The sequence below is a fragment of the Pan paniscus genome, chromosome 21 (genome assembly GCF_029289425.2).
Source record: "Pan paniscus chromosome 21, NHGRI_mPanPan1-v2.0_pri, whole genome shotgun sequence".
NCBI lineage: Eukaryota > Metazoa > Chordata > Mammalia > Primates > Hominidae > Pan > Pan paniscus.
In genome coordinates, this window is record NC_073270.2 from 43,828,187 (window position 1) to 43,844,220 (window position 16,034).

At 46.6% G+C, this 16,034-nt stretch overlaps 1 protein-coding gene across 1 annotated transcript in view; it reads left to right on the top strand.

Moving 5' to 3' along the window:
* The window catches only part of RPRD1B (regulation of nuclear pre-mRNA domain containing 1B), a 72,867-nt gene extending 67,968 nt beyond the window's left edge, over positions 1 to 4,899 (top strand). Inside the window, exon 7 of the mRNA XM_034947547.3 lies at positions 3,415 to 4,899. Coding sequence (XP_034803438.1) covers positions 3,415 to 3,597 — 183 coding nt within the window. The 3' untranslated portion in view covers positions 3,598 to 4,899. The remainder of the gene's footprint in view (positions 1 to 3,414) is intronic.
* The last annotated feature ends 11,135 nt before the right edge of the window (positions 4,900 to 16,034 follow it).

Genomic DNA, 16,034 nt, shown 5'->3' on the forward strand with positions numbered 1-16,034 from the left:
TAACAGAGTTTTAAAATATATAATGGAAAAACTGATGGAACTGCAAAGAAAATAGACAAATACACAATTGTAGTGGATATGTCAATACCCTTCTCAATAATTGATAGGATAATGCTGTGGACTAAATGTTTGTGTCCTCCCTCCTCTCCAAAAATTATATGTTGAAACTCTAATCCTCAATATGGTGGTACATGGAGATGGGGTCTTTGGGAGAAAACTAGGTAATGAGGTTGTGAAGCCCTCATCATGGGATTACTGCCCTTATAAGAAGAAACAGAAGAGAATTTGCTCCCTCTCTCTCTGTCCTCATCCTGTGAGGACAGAAAGGTGGCTTGTCTACAAGCCATGAAGTGGGTTCTCGCCATAACCCAACCATGCTAACACTCTGTTCTCAGAATTCCAGCCTCCATAACTGTGAAAAATAAATGCTTATTATTTATGCCATCCTGTCTATGGTATTTGTTACAGCAACCTGAGCAGACTAAGACCAATAAGTAGGCAGAAAGTCAGGATTATAGTAGACTCGTACAACACCATTAACCTTGACCTGATTGACATTTCTAGAATACTCTATCCAACAACAGCAAAATACAAATTCTTCTCAAGTGTCCAAGTAAGATTTACCAATATAGGCCACATTCTTGGCCATAAAACAATAAATTCAAAAGTTCTCTAGCAAGCTGACTAAATTTTTATTTTAAAAAAATTTTAAAGGATTCAAGTCGTAGAAAGAAAGTACATTCTCTGACCACAGTGAAATTAAAATTAAAATCAAGGCCGGGCACAGTGACTCACGCCTGTAATTTCAGCACTTTGGGAGGCCAAGGCAGACGAATCACCTGAGGTCAGGAGTTGGAGACCAGCCTGGCCAACATGGTGAAACCCTATCTCTAATAAAAATACAAAACAGCCAGGCATGATTTTGGGTGCCTGTAATCCCAGCTACTCAGGAGGCTGAGGCAGGAGAATTTCTTGAACCTGAAAAGTGGAGGTTGCAGTGAGCCGAGATCGTGCCACTGCACTCCAGCCTGGGTGACAGAGCAAGACTCCATCTCAAAAAAAATTTTTTTTAAATCAATACTGAAAAGATCCTCGGAAAATCCCCAAATATTTGGAAACTATGTAACATGCTTCCAAACAAAATAAGGATAAAAAATAAATCAAAAGGGAAATCAGAATGTATTTTGAACTGAATGAAAATTAAAACACAACATACCAGAATTTGTGGAGACAACAAACTAGGAATAGAAGAGAATTGCTCCAACCTGATAAATAGCATCTATGGACTACTCATAGCTAGCAACATACTTAATGACAAAAAACTACAAAATTTCCCCCTAAAATCAGGCACAGGCCAGGCACAGTGGCTGATACCTATAATCCCAGTGCTTTGGGGGCTGAGGAGGGAGGATTGCTTGAGGTCTAGAGTTTGAGACCAGCCTGGGCAGCATAAGTGAGACCCTGTCTCCTAAAAACTAAAATAAGAAAAAAAACAATCAGGAAAAGTCCAGGCACAGTGGCTCATACCTGTAATCCCAGCACTTTAGGAGGCAGAGGCAGGCAGATCACGAGGTCAGGAGATCGAGACCATCCTGGCTAACATGGTGAAACCCCGCCTCTACTAAAAATACAAAAAAAAAAAATTAGCCAGGTGTGATGGTGGGCACCTGTCGTCCCAGCTACTCGGGAGGCTGAGGCGCGAGAATGGCATGAACCCGGGAGGTGGAGCTTGCAGTGAGCCGAGATTGCGCCACTGCACTCCAGCCTGGGCAACAGAGGGAGACTCCGTCTCAAAAAAAAAAAAAAAAAAAAAAAAATCAGGAACAAGACAAAGATGCTTTTCTCCATTTCTGTTCAACATTGTGCTGAATGTTATGGTGAGGGCAATCAGGCAAGAAAATGAAATAAAAGACATTCAGACTGGAAAGGAAGATGTAAAACTATTGATATTTTATTGATATTTACAGGTGACATGATCTTGTATACAGCAAATCCTAAATAATCCACTAAAAAATTTCTAGAACTAATAAGCAAGTTCAGCAAGGTGGCAGGATAAAAGACCAATATACAAAAAAAATTAATTGTGTTTCTAAACACTAGCAATGAATAATCCAAAAACAAAAAGGAAAAAATAGAAAAAATAGAATTAAGAAAATGTTTCATTTTCAACAGCATCATAAACAATAAATAATTATGAATAAATTCAACAATAGATGTGCAAAAGTCATACTTGAAAATAACAAATATTGTTGAAAGAAAAGAAGGCCTAAATAAAGAGAAAGATATCCCATGTTTGTGGATTGGAAAACAGTATTATTGAGATGCCAATACAGCCAGGCGCAGTGGTTCATGCCTGTAATCCCAGCACTTTGGGAGGCTGAGGTGGGCAGATCACCTGAGGTCAGGAGTTCGAAACCGGCCTGGCCAACATGGAGAAACCTCATCTCTACTAAAAATACAAAAATTAGCTGGGCATGGTGGTGGGCACCTGTAATCCCAGCTACTTGGGAGCCTGAGGCAGGAGAATCGCTTGAACCTGAGAGATGGAGGTTGCGGTGAGATAAGATCGTGTCATTGCACTCCAGCCTGGGCGACAGAGTGAGACTCCATCTCAAAAAAAAAAAAAAAAATACCAATACTTCTCAAAATGATCTACCTATTCAATGCAATTCCTATCCAGATTCCAGCAGGCCTTTTTTTTTGTAAACATTGACAAGCTGATGTTAAAATTCATATGGAAATTGTCAATCTTGAGAAAGAAGAGCAAAGTTGGAGGACTCACACTGTGAGTCCCAATTTCAGAACTTACTACAGAGCTACAACAATCGAGATTGTGTAGTACTGTCATAAGGACAGACATAAATCAACTGAATGGAATTTAGTGTCTAGACACTAATCCTCATATTATGGCCAATTGATTTTCAACAGTGCCAGGACTCTTCAATGGGGAAAGAATAGCCTCTTCAACAAACAGTGCTGGAACGACTGAATATTCACATGTAAAAGAATGAAGTTTGACCTCTTCTTCACACCATATGTAAAAATCAATTCAGAATGGATCATAGACCTAGAAGTAAGAAGTACAACTATAAACCTCTTTGAGGAAAATATGAGTAAATCTTCATGACCTTGGTTTCGGCAAAGCTTTCCTAAATATAACACCAAAAGCACAAGCAACAAAAAAGTACATAAATTGGACTTTCTCAAAATTAAAAACTAGAAATTCTTCATTTGGACCCTATAAAAAAGGAAAGACAGCCCCCCCCACCCAGAATATTTGCAAATCATGCTGCAAGTTGACTACCTGTGAAGTGATGAGCCAGTTATTGGGCTATAACTGTGAACTCCTCCCCCCCTCCCCACCATTTATTAACCACAATAATCCTGTGACTTCACAATATCCCCTCTTTACAGATGAGGAAACAGAGGCTCAGAGATGTGACTCGCCCAATAGAGTGTGATGCTGGTATAGATGGAACGGGGATTCAGCCCCAAGTCCCTCTTGTCTCCAGCTCTCTTTCCATCACCCTGTATTGCTCGTTGGAGAATGCCAGACATAGAAGATCTGCAGCCTTGTTTTACGCCGGGGGAAACTGAGGTCCAAGAAAGGAAATACTTCTCCAAGTTCCTGCTGCCGCCTCCTGCCTCCTGATTTGTTGCTGTTTGTTACAGCAAACTACAGGGAACCTATACGATAAAATCTCACTCATCTGGGCTTATCTAATGCAAAGTTACATGAACAATCGTCTATTTTAAAAGAAATAATTTGATTACTCTTTAATTTGTGAGGGAAGGAATGTTGGGCAGTAGAAAGGACATTCAAGTTTATAACCTGAAAGATGTGAATTTGAGAACTGACTTGTACTTTATTAATTCTGGAATCTAGGATATATGACTACACTGTGCCCCAGTGTCCTCATCTCTCACATGAGAGGGTTGTGCTTTACCCACCTCTCCCAGTGTGGTGGGGGCCCAGGCAAGAAGAGCAATGCCACTGGGCTTCAAAGACGATGGAGTCGGCACAAGTGTAGTAATTGTTTCATGTCAAAAGGACGAGGGCTAAAGTTGCTGAGAAGTAGAGCTCTTTTTGCTTCTCTCTCTCTCTCTTTCTCTCTATAGAAATATTACTGTTTTAATTTAATGAGACGGCTGGACGTGGTGGTTCATGCCTGTAATCCCAGCACTTTGTGGGGCTGAGGCGGATGGATCACCTGAGATCAGGAGTTTGAGACCAGCCTGGCGAACAGGATGAAACCCCATCTCTACTAAAAATACAAAAGTTAGCCAGGCGTGGTGGCAGGCACCTGTAATCTCAGCTACTCTGGAGGCTGAGGCAGGAGAATCGCTTGAATCCGGGAGGCAGAGGTTGCAGTGAGCCAAGATCGCACCACTGCACTTCAGCCCGGGCAACAAGAGTGAAACTCCATCTCAAGACATAATAAATTAATTAATTAATTTAATGAGTCACTAAAGATTGCTGATCCATTGTGGGCAAACGGGTACTGCTTAAGTGTTTGAAAAGTTCTTTTATTTTTTACTTCTTTGAGACAGGATCTCACTCTGCCAGCCAGGCTGGAGTGCAGTGGCACAATCATAGCTCACAGCAGTCTTGAACTCATAGGCTCAAGCCACCACACCTGGCTAATTTTTAAAATTTTTTGTAGAGATGGGATTTCACTATGTTGCCCAGGCTGGTCTTGAACTCCTGGCCTCAAGCAACCCTCCCACCTCTGCCCCGCAAAGTGCTGGGATTACAAGTGTGAGCCATCGCGCCTGGCCTGATAAGTTCTTATAAGTGGATTTGGCAGTCTGTGAGAGCCTGGCTTGTTTATGGTGATGTGCCTTTCCCACAGCTAGTGCCCAAGTCAGCAAACTTCCCTTGGCCTGTTCTTGTAAATAAAGTTTGACTAGAACACAGCCCCACCTATTTGTTTATGTGTTGTTTGTGGCGGCTTTTGCCATACAATGGCAGAGTTGAGTGGTTGAGATGAAGGCTGTATGGTGGCCCACAACGTCTAAAATATTTTGAGCACATGACACCTGTTACCACCTCCAGGGGAAGCAGTCCCACTGCACAGAGGATAGCAAAGCATACTAATGCCTGCCACTAGGAGCGGCAGTCCGAGAATGTCAACCTACTGCATGGTTTGCTGGTGCTGGGGTTGCCAAGAAAGCCACTTGCACAGGCCTTGGATGGCACAATGCTTTATTCACCTAGAGAAGAGACAGAGCAAGATCAGCCTCAACAGTCAGCATCCAAAAGCCAAAATTGACAAATGGGATCTAATTAAACTAAAGAGCTTCTGCACAGCAAAAGAAACTACCATCAGAGTGAACAGGCAACCTACAGAATGGGAGAAAATTTTTGCCATCTACTCATCTGACAAAGGGCTAATATCCAGAATCTACAATGAACTCAAACAAATTTACAAGAAAAAAACAACCCCATCAAAAAGTGGGTGAAGGATATGAACAGACACTTCTCAAAAGAAGACATTTGTGCAGCCAAAAGACACATGAAAAAATACTCATCATCACTGGCCATCAGAGAAATGCAAATCAAAACCACAATGAGATACCATCTCACACCAGTTAGAATGGCAATCATTAAAAAGTCAGGAAACAACAGGTGCTGGAGAGGATGTGGAGAAATAGGAAGACTTTTACTCTGTTGGTGGGACTGTAAACTAGTTCAACCATTGTGGAAGTCAGTGTGGCGATTCCTCAGGGATCTAGAACTAGAAATACCATTTGACCCCGCCATCCCATTACTGGGTATATACCCAAAGGATTATAAATCATGCTGCTATAAAGACACATGCACACATATGTTTATTGTGGCACTATTCACAATAGCAAAGACTTGGAACCAACCCAAATGTCCAACAATGATAGACTGGATTAAGAAAATGTGGCACATATACACCATGGAATACTATGCAGCCGTAAAAAATGATGAGTTCATGTCCTTTGTGGGGACATGGATGAAGCTGGAAACCATCATTCTCAGCAAACTATCGCAAGGACAATAAACCAAACACCACATGTTCTCACTCATAGGTGGGAACTGAACAATGAGAACACATGGACACAGGAAGGGGAACATCACACACCAGGGCCTGTTGTGGGGTTGGGGGAGTGGGGAGGGATAGCATTCGGAGATATACCTAATGTTAAATGATGAGTTAATGCGTGCAGCACACCAACATGGCACGTGTATACATATGTAACAAACCTGCACGTTGTGCACATGGACCCTAAAACTTAAAGTATAAAAAAAAAATAGCATCAGTCCCCCATGGCCAGCGGGTCTCACTTGGGAACCAGTGCTCACTATTGCACTCTTGCAGCCCCACTTTTGTGCTGCAGGTGAGGGACTCTGTTCCTGTTCCCTCTCTGCCAGGAACACGTATAGCAGTGGGCTGGCCAGGTGTCATATGACACCCGTGTCTAAGCAGACTAAAGAAGTACACATCAGCCAGGCGTGGTGGCTCATGCCTGTAATCCCAGCACTGTGGGAGGCCAAGGTGGGGGTGGATCACCTGAGGTCAGGAGTTCGAGATCAGCCTGGCTGACATGGTGAAACCCCATCTCTACTAAAAAAATAAAAAATACAAAAATTAGCCGGGCGTGGTGGCAGGTGCCTGTAATCCCAGCAACTTGGGAGGCTGAGGCAGGAGAATTGCTGGAACCCGGGAGGCGGAGGTTGCAGTGAGCCGATATTGCGCCATTGCACTCCAGCCTGGGTGACAGATCAAGACTCTGTCTCAAAAAAAAAAAAAAAGTATACATCAAGGCCAGAACAGGAAAAGACATTTCCAAGAGAGGTGATATACCCAGCACAGGCTTTGAGGGTTCTTTACTTTCCTGTATGGAAATGTTCCAGGCCAGAGGCAGGCTCTTATGCAACCACACAAGGGCCGGCAGCCTGTGTCTGCCTTTCCCAGCATCTTTACTATCTGTCCCCTTACAAGAAAGAGTTTGCCGATCTCCAGATTAATGTGATATGCACTTCAGCCCGCAGAGATCATGATGGCTTCTGAGTTATTGGGCTCTGAATTAATGAGGTTTCTGTGTATTTCCTAACATGTGCTATTTCAAACTCTCAGATACTTAGATTGGGCAGTTCTCCTCTCCTTGGCCCAGGGGCCCACTGTGTCATTGTGGCCTGTCAGATCTGCATCCGGGCTCAAAGCCAGGTTACATGCATTCTGCTTCCCTGGATAGGATCTCTGTGACATTGCTACCCTGGAGGATTTGTTTCTACTTCAATTAAATCAGATTAGTCCACTCACATGCTCTTGTCTTGGGCAAAGAGCCCTGAATTTGGAACCCATTTGAAGTCCCAACTCCATCACTGCAGAACTGGGTGACTTGGGACAAATCACTGCTTGGCATGGGGCTGACGTATCAGGAAGGCCTAAGTATTTCCGCATCTCCCTGGAAGCCTTCTCCCCATGTTTAACATGAACAGCTGCAATGAGAGACAGCACTGGGATGCTTACAGGCAGCAGCTCCAGACCCCCATGATCTGAGTTTAAGTCTGGATCTCATTACCTAACCTGCTCTTTGGCCAAGTGACTTCACTTCCCTGTGTCTTGGTTTCGTCATCTGTACACTGGGAAGGATAATAATAGGCTCTATCTCATAAGGTTATGGGGACTTCATGAATTGCTATTGCTCAAGTAACAAGCTATATATCTGCCAAATCAATACAAGTTGTTTGCTGATACAGAACAATCTGTGCAAACTCAGAGAGTGACAGCCTGAGATGGGGCACAGCTGGACCCAATCAGGAGGTCCTGGAGTATGAACTGTGTCCACTTAAGGTCACAGCTGTTGTAAGAAGATCCTGGAGAAGGACCCTGGCCAATTGCAGGAGGGTGGCCAGGCCTCAAAACCAAGTTCTCCCAGGAAGGAATGGATGATGGGGAACAGTTTAGCCTGTAAGTGAAGAAAAAGCAAGGACAGTGGGGCTCAATGGCTGTGGATGAAGATGGAGCATAAAAATGGTTCTTGCCTTGAGGTTAAAACTGGGGCAAGAGACGGATGTTCCAGTGGGGAGGGCTTCTGCCCCATGACCAGGAAGACATGTTGCCCCCACCGAGGCTGGCTGACCCTTCTCGGCTGGGGTGCTGTAAGGAGCTTCTTGGTTAAGGTGCAGAATGGGATGAGATGAAGCATGTAAGGCCCCTCCCAGATCCAATGGTCCAGACTAATATTTCTGTTGGCTTTGAGATTGGACTGCTGATAAGTGTGGTAGGAACAAAGCCATTGCTATTTTAACATTCCAAACTTTGAAGCTTGCCAAGAACTTTATAAAGAGTGTCTGCTCAAATTTCCCAGGCCGCCTCCTGATGAAGTGCTCAGTGGCCTGACATTGCTATGAGACCCTCCCCGCTTCCTCCCATGGATTATGACACAGGGATGGTGGTGACAGCTCCTGGCAAGGTCAGGAGTCAGCTCAGCCTGGCCTGAGTCATGGGAAAGTAATTTATATGAGAGCTGTCATTGCTTAAGAACCCAAAGTAGGTAGGACCTCCAAACTCTCTTTTGATATTTGCCATGGTTGCCTTTGAAACCTCAAAAAGGCCATCCAGACCTGGCCCCTAGTTTACCCGGAATGCAGTGGTGTCTGGACTTTATTTGAATGGCCTGCAAGTCTGTAAAGTCATTCCTAGTGGTAGATTTCTTATCTCCTCAGCCAAAACAAGCACGGAGAGTTCTGGTTATGAGGCAATAAAGTTTATTAGGCTCTGGGATTACATTATAGCATGACCTGTTATACACGGTTTCAGAGATGCTGTGGTTCCAGTCAAGCTCCCCCCACCAACATCTACCCGGCCAACAATGGAACAGACTGGTAGTGAACTCCTGGTCCCTGGAGGCAGCAAAAGAAGCCACTTACCTGGGAAGTATGTTATAGAGGGTATTCTGCAAACTTAAGTAGAAGAGGGGCTGCAACCTCCAATGCCTACAAAGGCTGAGAAGGCAGTGAGGAGGAGGGAATTTGGCCCACTTGGACAGGAGAGACAGATGGTGTGCCTGCCTCTGCAGACGGCCACTGCTCAGGTCAGCCAGGTGTTGGCATGCCGGATTGCATCGCCAGATTGTCCGATTTTTCTAAAAGGAAGCTGAAAACCTAGATTTGTATGTAAGAATCTCTCGATTTTAAATGTTGGAAACTAATTTGGATCTTGTTGGAACACCAGTTTGCCACTTTTGCAAGTAGAGTTACTCTCTGCTGAGTATCTAGGGCAGGAGTCTGCGCAGCTGACCGCGGTCTCAGTAAGAACCCCTTGTTATAAGAAGAATCTGTTAGCCTTGGGTCACAGTCTGTAGCTTTCTTCAAGTTCATCCTGGCCTGCCACCTGCAGCCTTGTGTGGAGACATTGGCCTGAGGGTGAAGGGGCCTTGGTTCTGGTCCCAGCCCTGACACTGATGACCTGTGTGACCTCAGGAAAGTCTCTGTCCCTCTCTGGCCTGTTACCCCTTCTGGAATTAGCCTAGCGTGTCTCTGGCCCCTGCCAGCTCAACCAGTTTAGGCCTCCACCTGGGAGAAACCCACAGTGGAGAATTTTCCAAAGCAGAGCCAGTTCTTGATTTGGGGTAAATGATTGTTTTCTTTCTTTCCTTCTTTCTTTTCTTTTTTTTTTTTTTAATTTAAGAGACAGGGTCTCACTCTGTTACCTAGGCTAGAGTGTAGTGTGTAGTGGTGTGATCATAGCCCACTGTAACCACAAACTCCTGGGCTCAAGCAATCCTCTGGCCTTGGTCTCCTGAGTAGCTGGGAGTACAGGCAAGCACCACCATGCCCAGCTAATTTTCACATTTTTTGTAGAGATAGGATCTTTGTATGTTGCCCAGACTGGTCTCAAACTCTTGCCCTCAAGCAATTCTCCTGCCTCGGCCTCTCAAAGTGTTGAGATTATAGGCTTGAGCCACGGCACCTGGCCTATTTTCTAGACTGATTGTGCATCTTTAGGTATTTCCAAAACTGAGAAAATAGTTTACCAGAAAGGAGGCTTCCCAGTGACTTCCAGCATTTGTGCCGATGGCTGATGGAGTGACCTGTTAGCATTTGTCAAATGCCAGTGGTGAAGGTTAGGTGGTGACAGAAGGTAGATGGGGCTTGTGACTGATGGAAAACAGCAGGTGAGGGGTCACCCCAGAGGCCTGGCCTCTCATCTCTGTCCTTACTTACTGCAGCCTGGGTAGTCCTTCCTGTCTCTGGGCCTCAGTTTCCTCCTCTGAAAATGAGAAAATCAGTTTGGCTGGATGGTTTCTGAGTCCCCTTTGAGCCCCGGAGTTCTGTGATTCCAACGAATTTATGTTTCAAAGTTGTAGTTTTATCAGCTGCACAAGGACTTAAATCTTTTTTTCAGTTCAACAGATGTTTCCCCTTCCTCCCTCCCTCCCTCCCTCCTTCCTTCCTTCTTTCCTTCTTTCCTTCCTTCCCTCCCTTCTTTCCTTCCTTCCTTCCTTCCATCCTTCCTCTGCCTTTCTTTCTTTCTCTCTTCTCTTCTTTCTTCTTACTCTGTCATCCAGGCTGCAGTGGCACGGTCATAGCTCACTGCAATCTTGAACTCATACAGATGATCTTGGAGATAGCTCTTCTGAGGCCTGCCAACAGGTAGTAAATGAGTTTGGAATTGGACCCTCCACCAGCCGAGCCTTAAGATGACCACAACCAAGGCCAACACCTCGTGAAAACCCTTGAGTCAGAACCACCCAGCGAAGCCACAGAAACAGAGAAACCACTATTAGTTCCAGCTGCTAAGTTTTTGGGTCATTAGTTCAGCAGCAATGGGTAATCAGTGCAGCCCTTCTGCCACGAGCTGAGCTCTTGGGGCTGGGGCTGGGAAGGGAAGGGTTAACCCCAGAGCCCAGACTTTCAGGTGGGCAGCAAGGTTAGTGCCTCCAGCTTGGGGGACCGTTCATTACAGAGTTACCCAGTGGTTCAACCAACGTTTGGGTCTGCTGCCAGCTGGGCCTCAGCCCTCCTGTGGCACCTGTCAGGGCAGGAGCATTCTGTTGTGGGGGGCGGGGGGTGGGGGAGGAGGGACATTCTGGAAACTGACTGATTCATTAGCAGCTTTGCCTCCCTGCATCTGCCCGCGATGCACCAGCTGCAAGTAGAGCCGGCATAGCTGATCGGCCTGTGTTCCTGGCAGGGGTCAGGGCTGCCTTGGCTCCTCAGCTCCCGGCCCTGGGCCTATGGTTTTGAGTCCAGAGGGAGGTGTTGAGGAGCTCCCCTAAACCCCAGAGACTGCTGATAAACCAGGCCCACAGGCAAGGCGCACCTCCTGGGTGCCATCCCCATCTTGTTTAATCCTCATGGTAACCCTCCCAAAGTAGGCATGCCCATCAGCGCCATGCTGCAGGAGGAAACCGAGGCCCAGGCTTGTGCAGCTGGAAAGCACAGAGCTCTCTGACTCCAGAGTCCACCTGATCATCCACTCTGCTTCCTTGGCCCCACCATGGGGAGCATGATGGATGTGGTGCCTCAGTGGTTTGGGGGAGCTGCTTCGAGGAAGAAGGTGGGAGAGTTGAGGAGGCAGGGCTCCTGACCCCCCTACTCCCCGCTCCACCGAAAGCAGCTCTACTACTCTGTGCTGTGCCATTAGGGGATCGGGTACAATGTTTCACAGTGTTTCACAAATGTGTGGTCTGAACAGAGAATGTTCCAGTCCCAAGTCCCCATACCGTGTGACCTGAGGAGCCAATAATAACCCCTGTCTCCTGAGGAATTATGGAGAATTCAGTGAGGTCAAACAGGCAAAGCTCAGAACACAGTGCCAGGCACACAGTGAGAGCTCAGTGTGGTGGTGGTGGTGGTTGTGGTGGTTCAAGGAAGGATTCGCTTTAATCAAAGGGCCTGTGGTATGGAGAAAACATTCCTCTAGGCAATGGGGCGCCTTTGGAGGCTTCTAACAGAGTGACCTCCCTCAAGTTTGTGTGTGGAGAGGCTTCCAGCCCAATGCCCACCACATGGGGCAGCCGTGTTCTCTGCCAGAAAACTTGAAATAGGAAGATAAGCCTGGTGGGGCGGGGTTAGGGGAAAGGGAGGAGAAATAACCATCGTGGGTTTTCTGTGAAAGCAGAGCCTAGGGGAGGTTGAATGGACAGTGACAATATTAGGGATTGAAGTGGAGCCATAAATCCTGGCTCATTATCCCCAGAGAACCAGAGGGATCAGGTTGACTTGAAGAGGAGCCAAAGGTAAGAAGAGAGGCTGGCTCCCAAGGTGAGAAGAGCTGAGGTCCAGCATGGGGAAGGACCAGCCTCTCCCTCTGAGTCCAGGTTCTTTCTCTGGCACTCCTGGAGGCAGCCCATCCTGTTCCTGCATGAACCCTGCCAGTAACAGGGAACTCAATGACGTGTGCAGTAGCCTGTTCTCACGAGGTTCATCTCTGGATGTTCAAAAGAGCTTCCTGCCTGCCGAGTGCAAACCTTCCCCCAGAAGCTTCATTCAATAATTCAGTAAGTCTCCGGGCACCTACCATACGCCCTGCCCTCATGAGGAAGGAGCAACATAGCACTGAGCAAGACAAAGTCCCAACTCTCAAGGAGCTTAGGTTCAGCTGTAGGAAGGCAAATATTATACAATGATATCACATAATGCCAGATGATAATACGGGCTATGACAAAAATTAAAATAGAGTGACATGACATAGTGACTACCCTTGATAGGGTGGACAGGGAAAGTCATGAAACATTTAAGGGCAGGCATAAATGACAAGAAGAGACTAGCTATGGCAAACTGCATTTTCCAAAGATGGCTTGAGCAGTATCTCCCATCACACTCACTCTTATGCAGTGTGACTCACCACTCCTTCAGCAAGAGATGGAGTCTATTTCTCCAGCCTTGATACTGGGTGGGACCTGTGATTGCTTTGACCAATGGAATAAGGCAGGAGTGATGCTGTGTTATTTCTGGATGTAACCTTTAACTACTCCAGTAGCTTTTGCTTCTGGGTTCTTCGGACTCTGTTTCTTAGGCCACTTCCTCTTGGAATCCAGCTGCCATGCTGGGAGAATTCTAAGCCACATGGAGTGGCCAACCATGTAACTGGGCTCTCAGCCAACAGCAAGCGTCAACTGCCCACCATATGAATGCGCTGTCTTCCATCCAGCCCTCGAGCCTTCAGCTCTGTCTCTTGTGCTTGTTTTTGTTTTTGAGATGGAGTCTCGCTCTGTCGCCCGCTGGAGTTTAGTGGTGCGATCTTGGCTCACTGCAACCTCCGTATGCCGGGTTCAAGCAATTCTCCTGCCTCAGCCTCCTGAGTAGCTGGGACTACAGCTGTGTTACCATGCCTGGCTGATTTTTTGTATTTTTAGTAGAGACAGGGTTTCACCATGCTGGCCAGGCTGGTCTCCAGCTCCTGACCTTGTGATTCACCTGCCTCGGCCTCCCTAAGTGTTAGGATTACAGGCGTGAGCCACTGTGCCCGGCCTGTAGTTATTGTTAAAATCCAGCTCTCTCCCTTGTCGGGTGGTGATCTTGGCCCTAAGTCACTTTACCTTGTTGGCCCTCACTCTTCTCATCTGTAAAATAGGTTAGCACCATCCACTTCACCAGGGCCACCAGGGCCCCCAATGAAACAAGATGCGACATCATCAGGCTTGAAGTCTGCCTCCAAGAGGGCCTCACAAAAGCTTGGGTTCATGAAACAGGGAAGAGGAAAGAGAAAAATCAGACTCATGATTGAAGAGGGAAAATTGTCAGTGCAGTGATGAGTGTTTGGGTGCCTGCCATGAACTGGGTGTGGGGCGGCCCCTCAGAGTTTCCACAAGCAGGGTTGGCCAGGCCTGGGAAGGAATGAAGGGGGAGTTGGCCAAAAGAGAGTTCTCTTCCAGGGGAGTGGGGTCTGGTGGTGCCAGGGCGCTCAGCTTGGGCAGGGCTGGTGTACAAATCTTGGCTTTAGGCCTGGCTGGGCAAAAGTTGATTGACTCTCAGTGCAGAACAATCAGAAACCAAACCTCCTTCTAGCCCCTGGCCCCCCACCCCCATTGGTTGCCCCTATGTGATTCCAGTCTTCCTGTCTTCGCCCAAACAATCCCACCCACACCTCCCCTATTCCTTTCTTGTTTCTTGAGGTCTCGCTCCCTGCCCCCATCACCAGGTCAGGTTTTAAGAGGCCTAAAACTTATACCATCGGAGGAGAGAGTTTCATTAAAGTAGAACATGTATAGAGAGAAGGCACAAATCATGTCTACAGCTTGATGAATTTTCCCAAACTCAACATGCTCATGTAAACTGACATTCAAGTCAAGAATCAGGCCAGGCGTGGTGGCTCACGCCCCAGCACTTTGGGAGGCCAAGGCAGGTGGATCACCTGAGGTCAGGAGTTTGAGACTAGCCAGGCCAACATGGTGAAACCCTGTCTCTAATAAAAATACAAAAATTAGCCAAGCATCGTGGTACACACCTGTAGTCCCAGCTACTCGTAAGGCTGAGGCAGGAGAATCACTTGAACCTGGGAAGTGGAGGTTGCAGTGAGCCAAGATTGCCCCACTGCACTCCAGCATGGGCAACAAAGGGAGACTCTGTCTCAAAAAAAAAAAAAAGAAAAAAAAAAAATCGGACCATTATTCCCAGCATCCCAGAAGCCTCTCGGTACCCCTTTCTTATCCACCCCTTAAACATAACCACTCTCCTGACTTCTGACATCATAGATGAGTTTTGCCTGGTTTTGAACTTTATATGTTTGAAATCATCCAGTGCGTGCCCGGGTGTCTAGCATCTTTTTTTTTTTGTTTTGAGATGGAGTCTTACTCTGTCACCCAGGCTGGAGTGCAGTCGCGCGATCTTGGCTCACTGTAAGCTCCGCCTCCCGGGTTCAAGCGATTCTCCTGCCTCAGCCTCCTGAGTAGCTGGGATTACAGTTGTGCGCCACCACACCCAGCTAATTTTTGTATTTTAGTAGAGATGGGGTTTCACCATGTTGGCCAGGCTGGTCTCAAACTCCTGACCTCAACTGACCCGCCTGCCTTGGCCTCCCCAAAGTGCTGGGATTACAGGCGTGAGCGCCGCGCCTGGCAAGAGTCTGGCATCTTTTACTTAACATGTTAGCAAGATTCAACCACGTTTGCTGCATGCAGCTGTACTTTGTTTCCTCTCATTCCTATAGCGGCCCTTGGAATGACAATACCACAGCTTCTATGTTCACTCAGCAAGGGTTGCACTTTGGGGTTGTTTTCAGCTTTGGGATGTCTGGGGGAAAAGCTGCTATGAATATTCTTGCATGTGTCTTTTGGGGGACATACGGGCTCATTTCTGTTGAGTCATCCACGAGGGGAGTTGCTGGCTCACAGGGAGAGATGAATGTTCCGCTGTAGAAGATTCAAGGACTGCAAATTGTGTTCCAGAGTGGCCGCACCAGCTTCCTCTCTCCTCCCAGCTGTGGAGGAAAGTCCTGCCGTTCCACATCTTCACTGACACCGTGTGTGTGTGTGTGTGTGTGGGTATACACAGTATGTGTGTGTGGTAGGACCTAGTTCATCCATGCAATGCACACAGTGTATGTGTGCATATATACTGTGTGTGTAGATATGTAAACACACATATGGGGTGTGTGTGTATATATATATATGTATCCCCATTATTCTGAGCCCTAGTCCTTCCCTCCTGGCACCTCTCACTTCACACTGGTGGTCTGTCTGAATGCTCTGTGGGACAAGCCTGTCCTCAGGACCTAAATCAGCACCTGGCCCTGGCCCATATTAGGAGCTATATAGATGTGTGTGAGTATATATATATATATACACACATACACACACACACACACACACAAATAGGTAGATACACACCCACATATATGTGTGTATCTATTTATCTATTTTTTGCTTTTTCATTTTTAGTCATTCTCATAAGGAGGCTGTGATACCACATCATGGTTTTAAGTTTGAGGGAACGTCTTTAAGAAAAAGAAGCCAGGCATGGTGGCTCACGCCTGTAATCCCAGCACTTTGGGAGGCCGAGGCAGGTGGATTACCTGAGGTCAAGAGTTCAAGACCAGCCTGGCCACCGT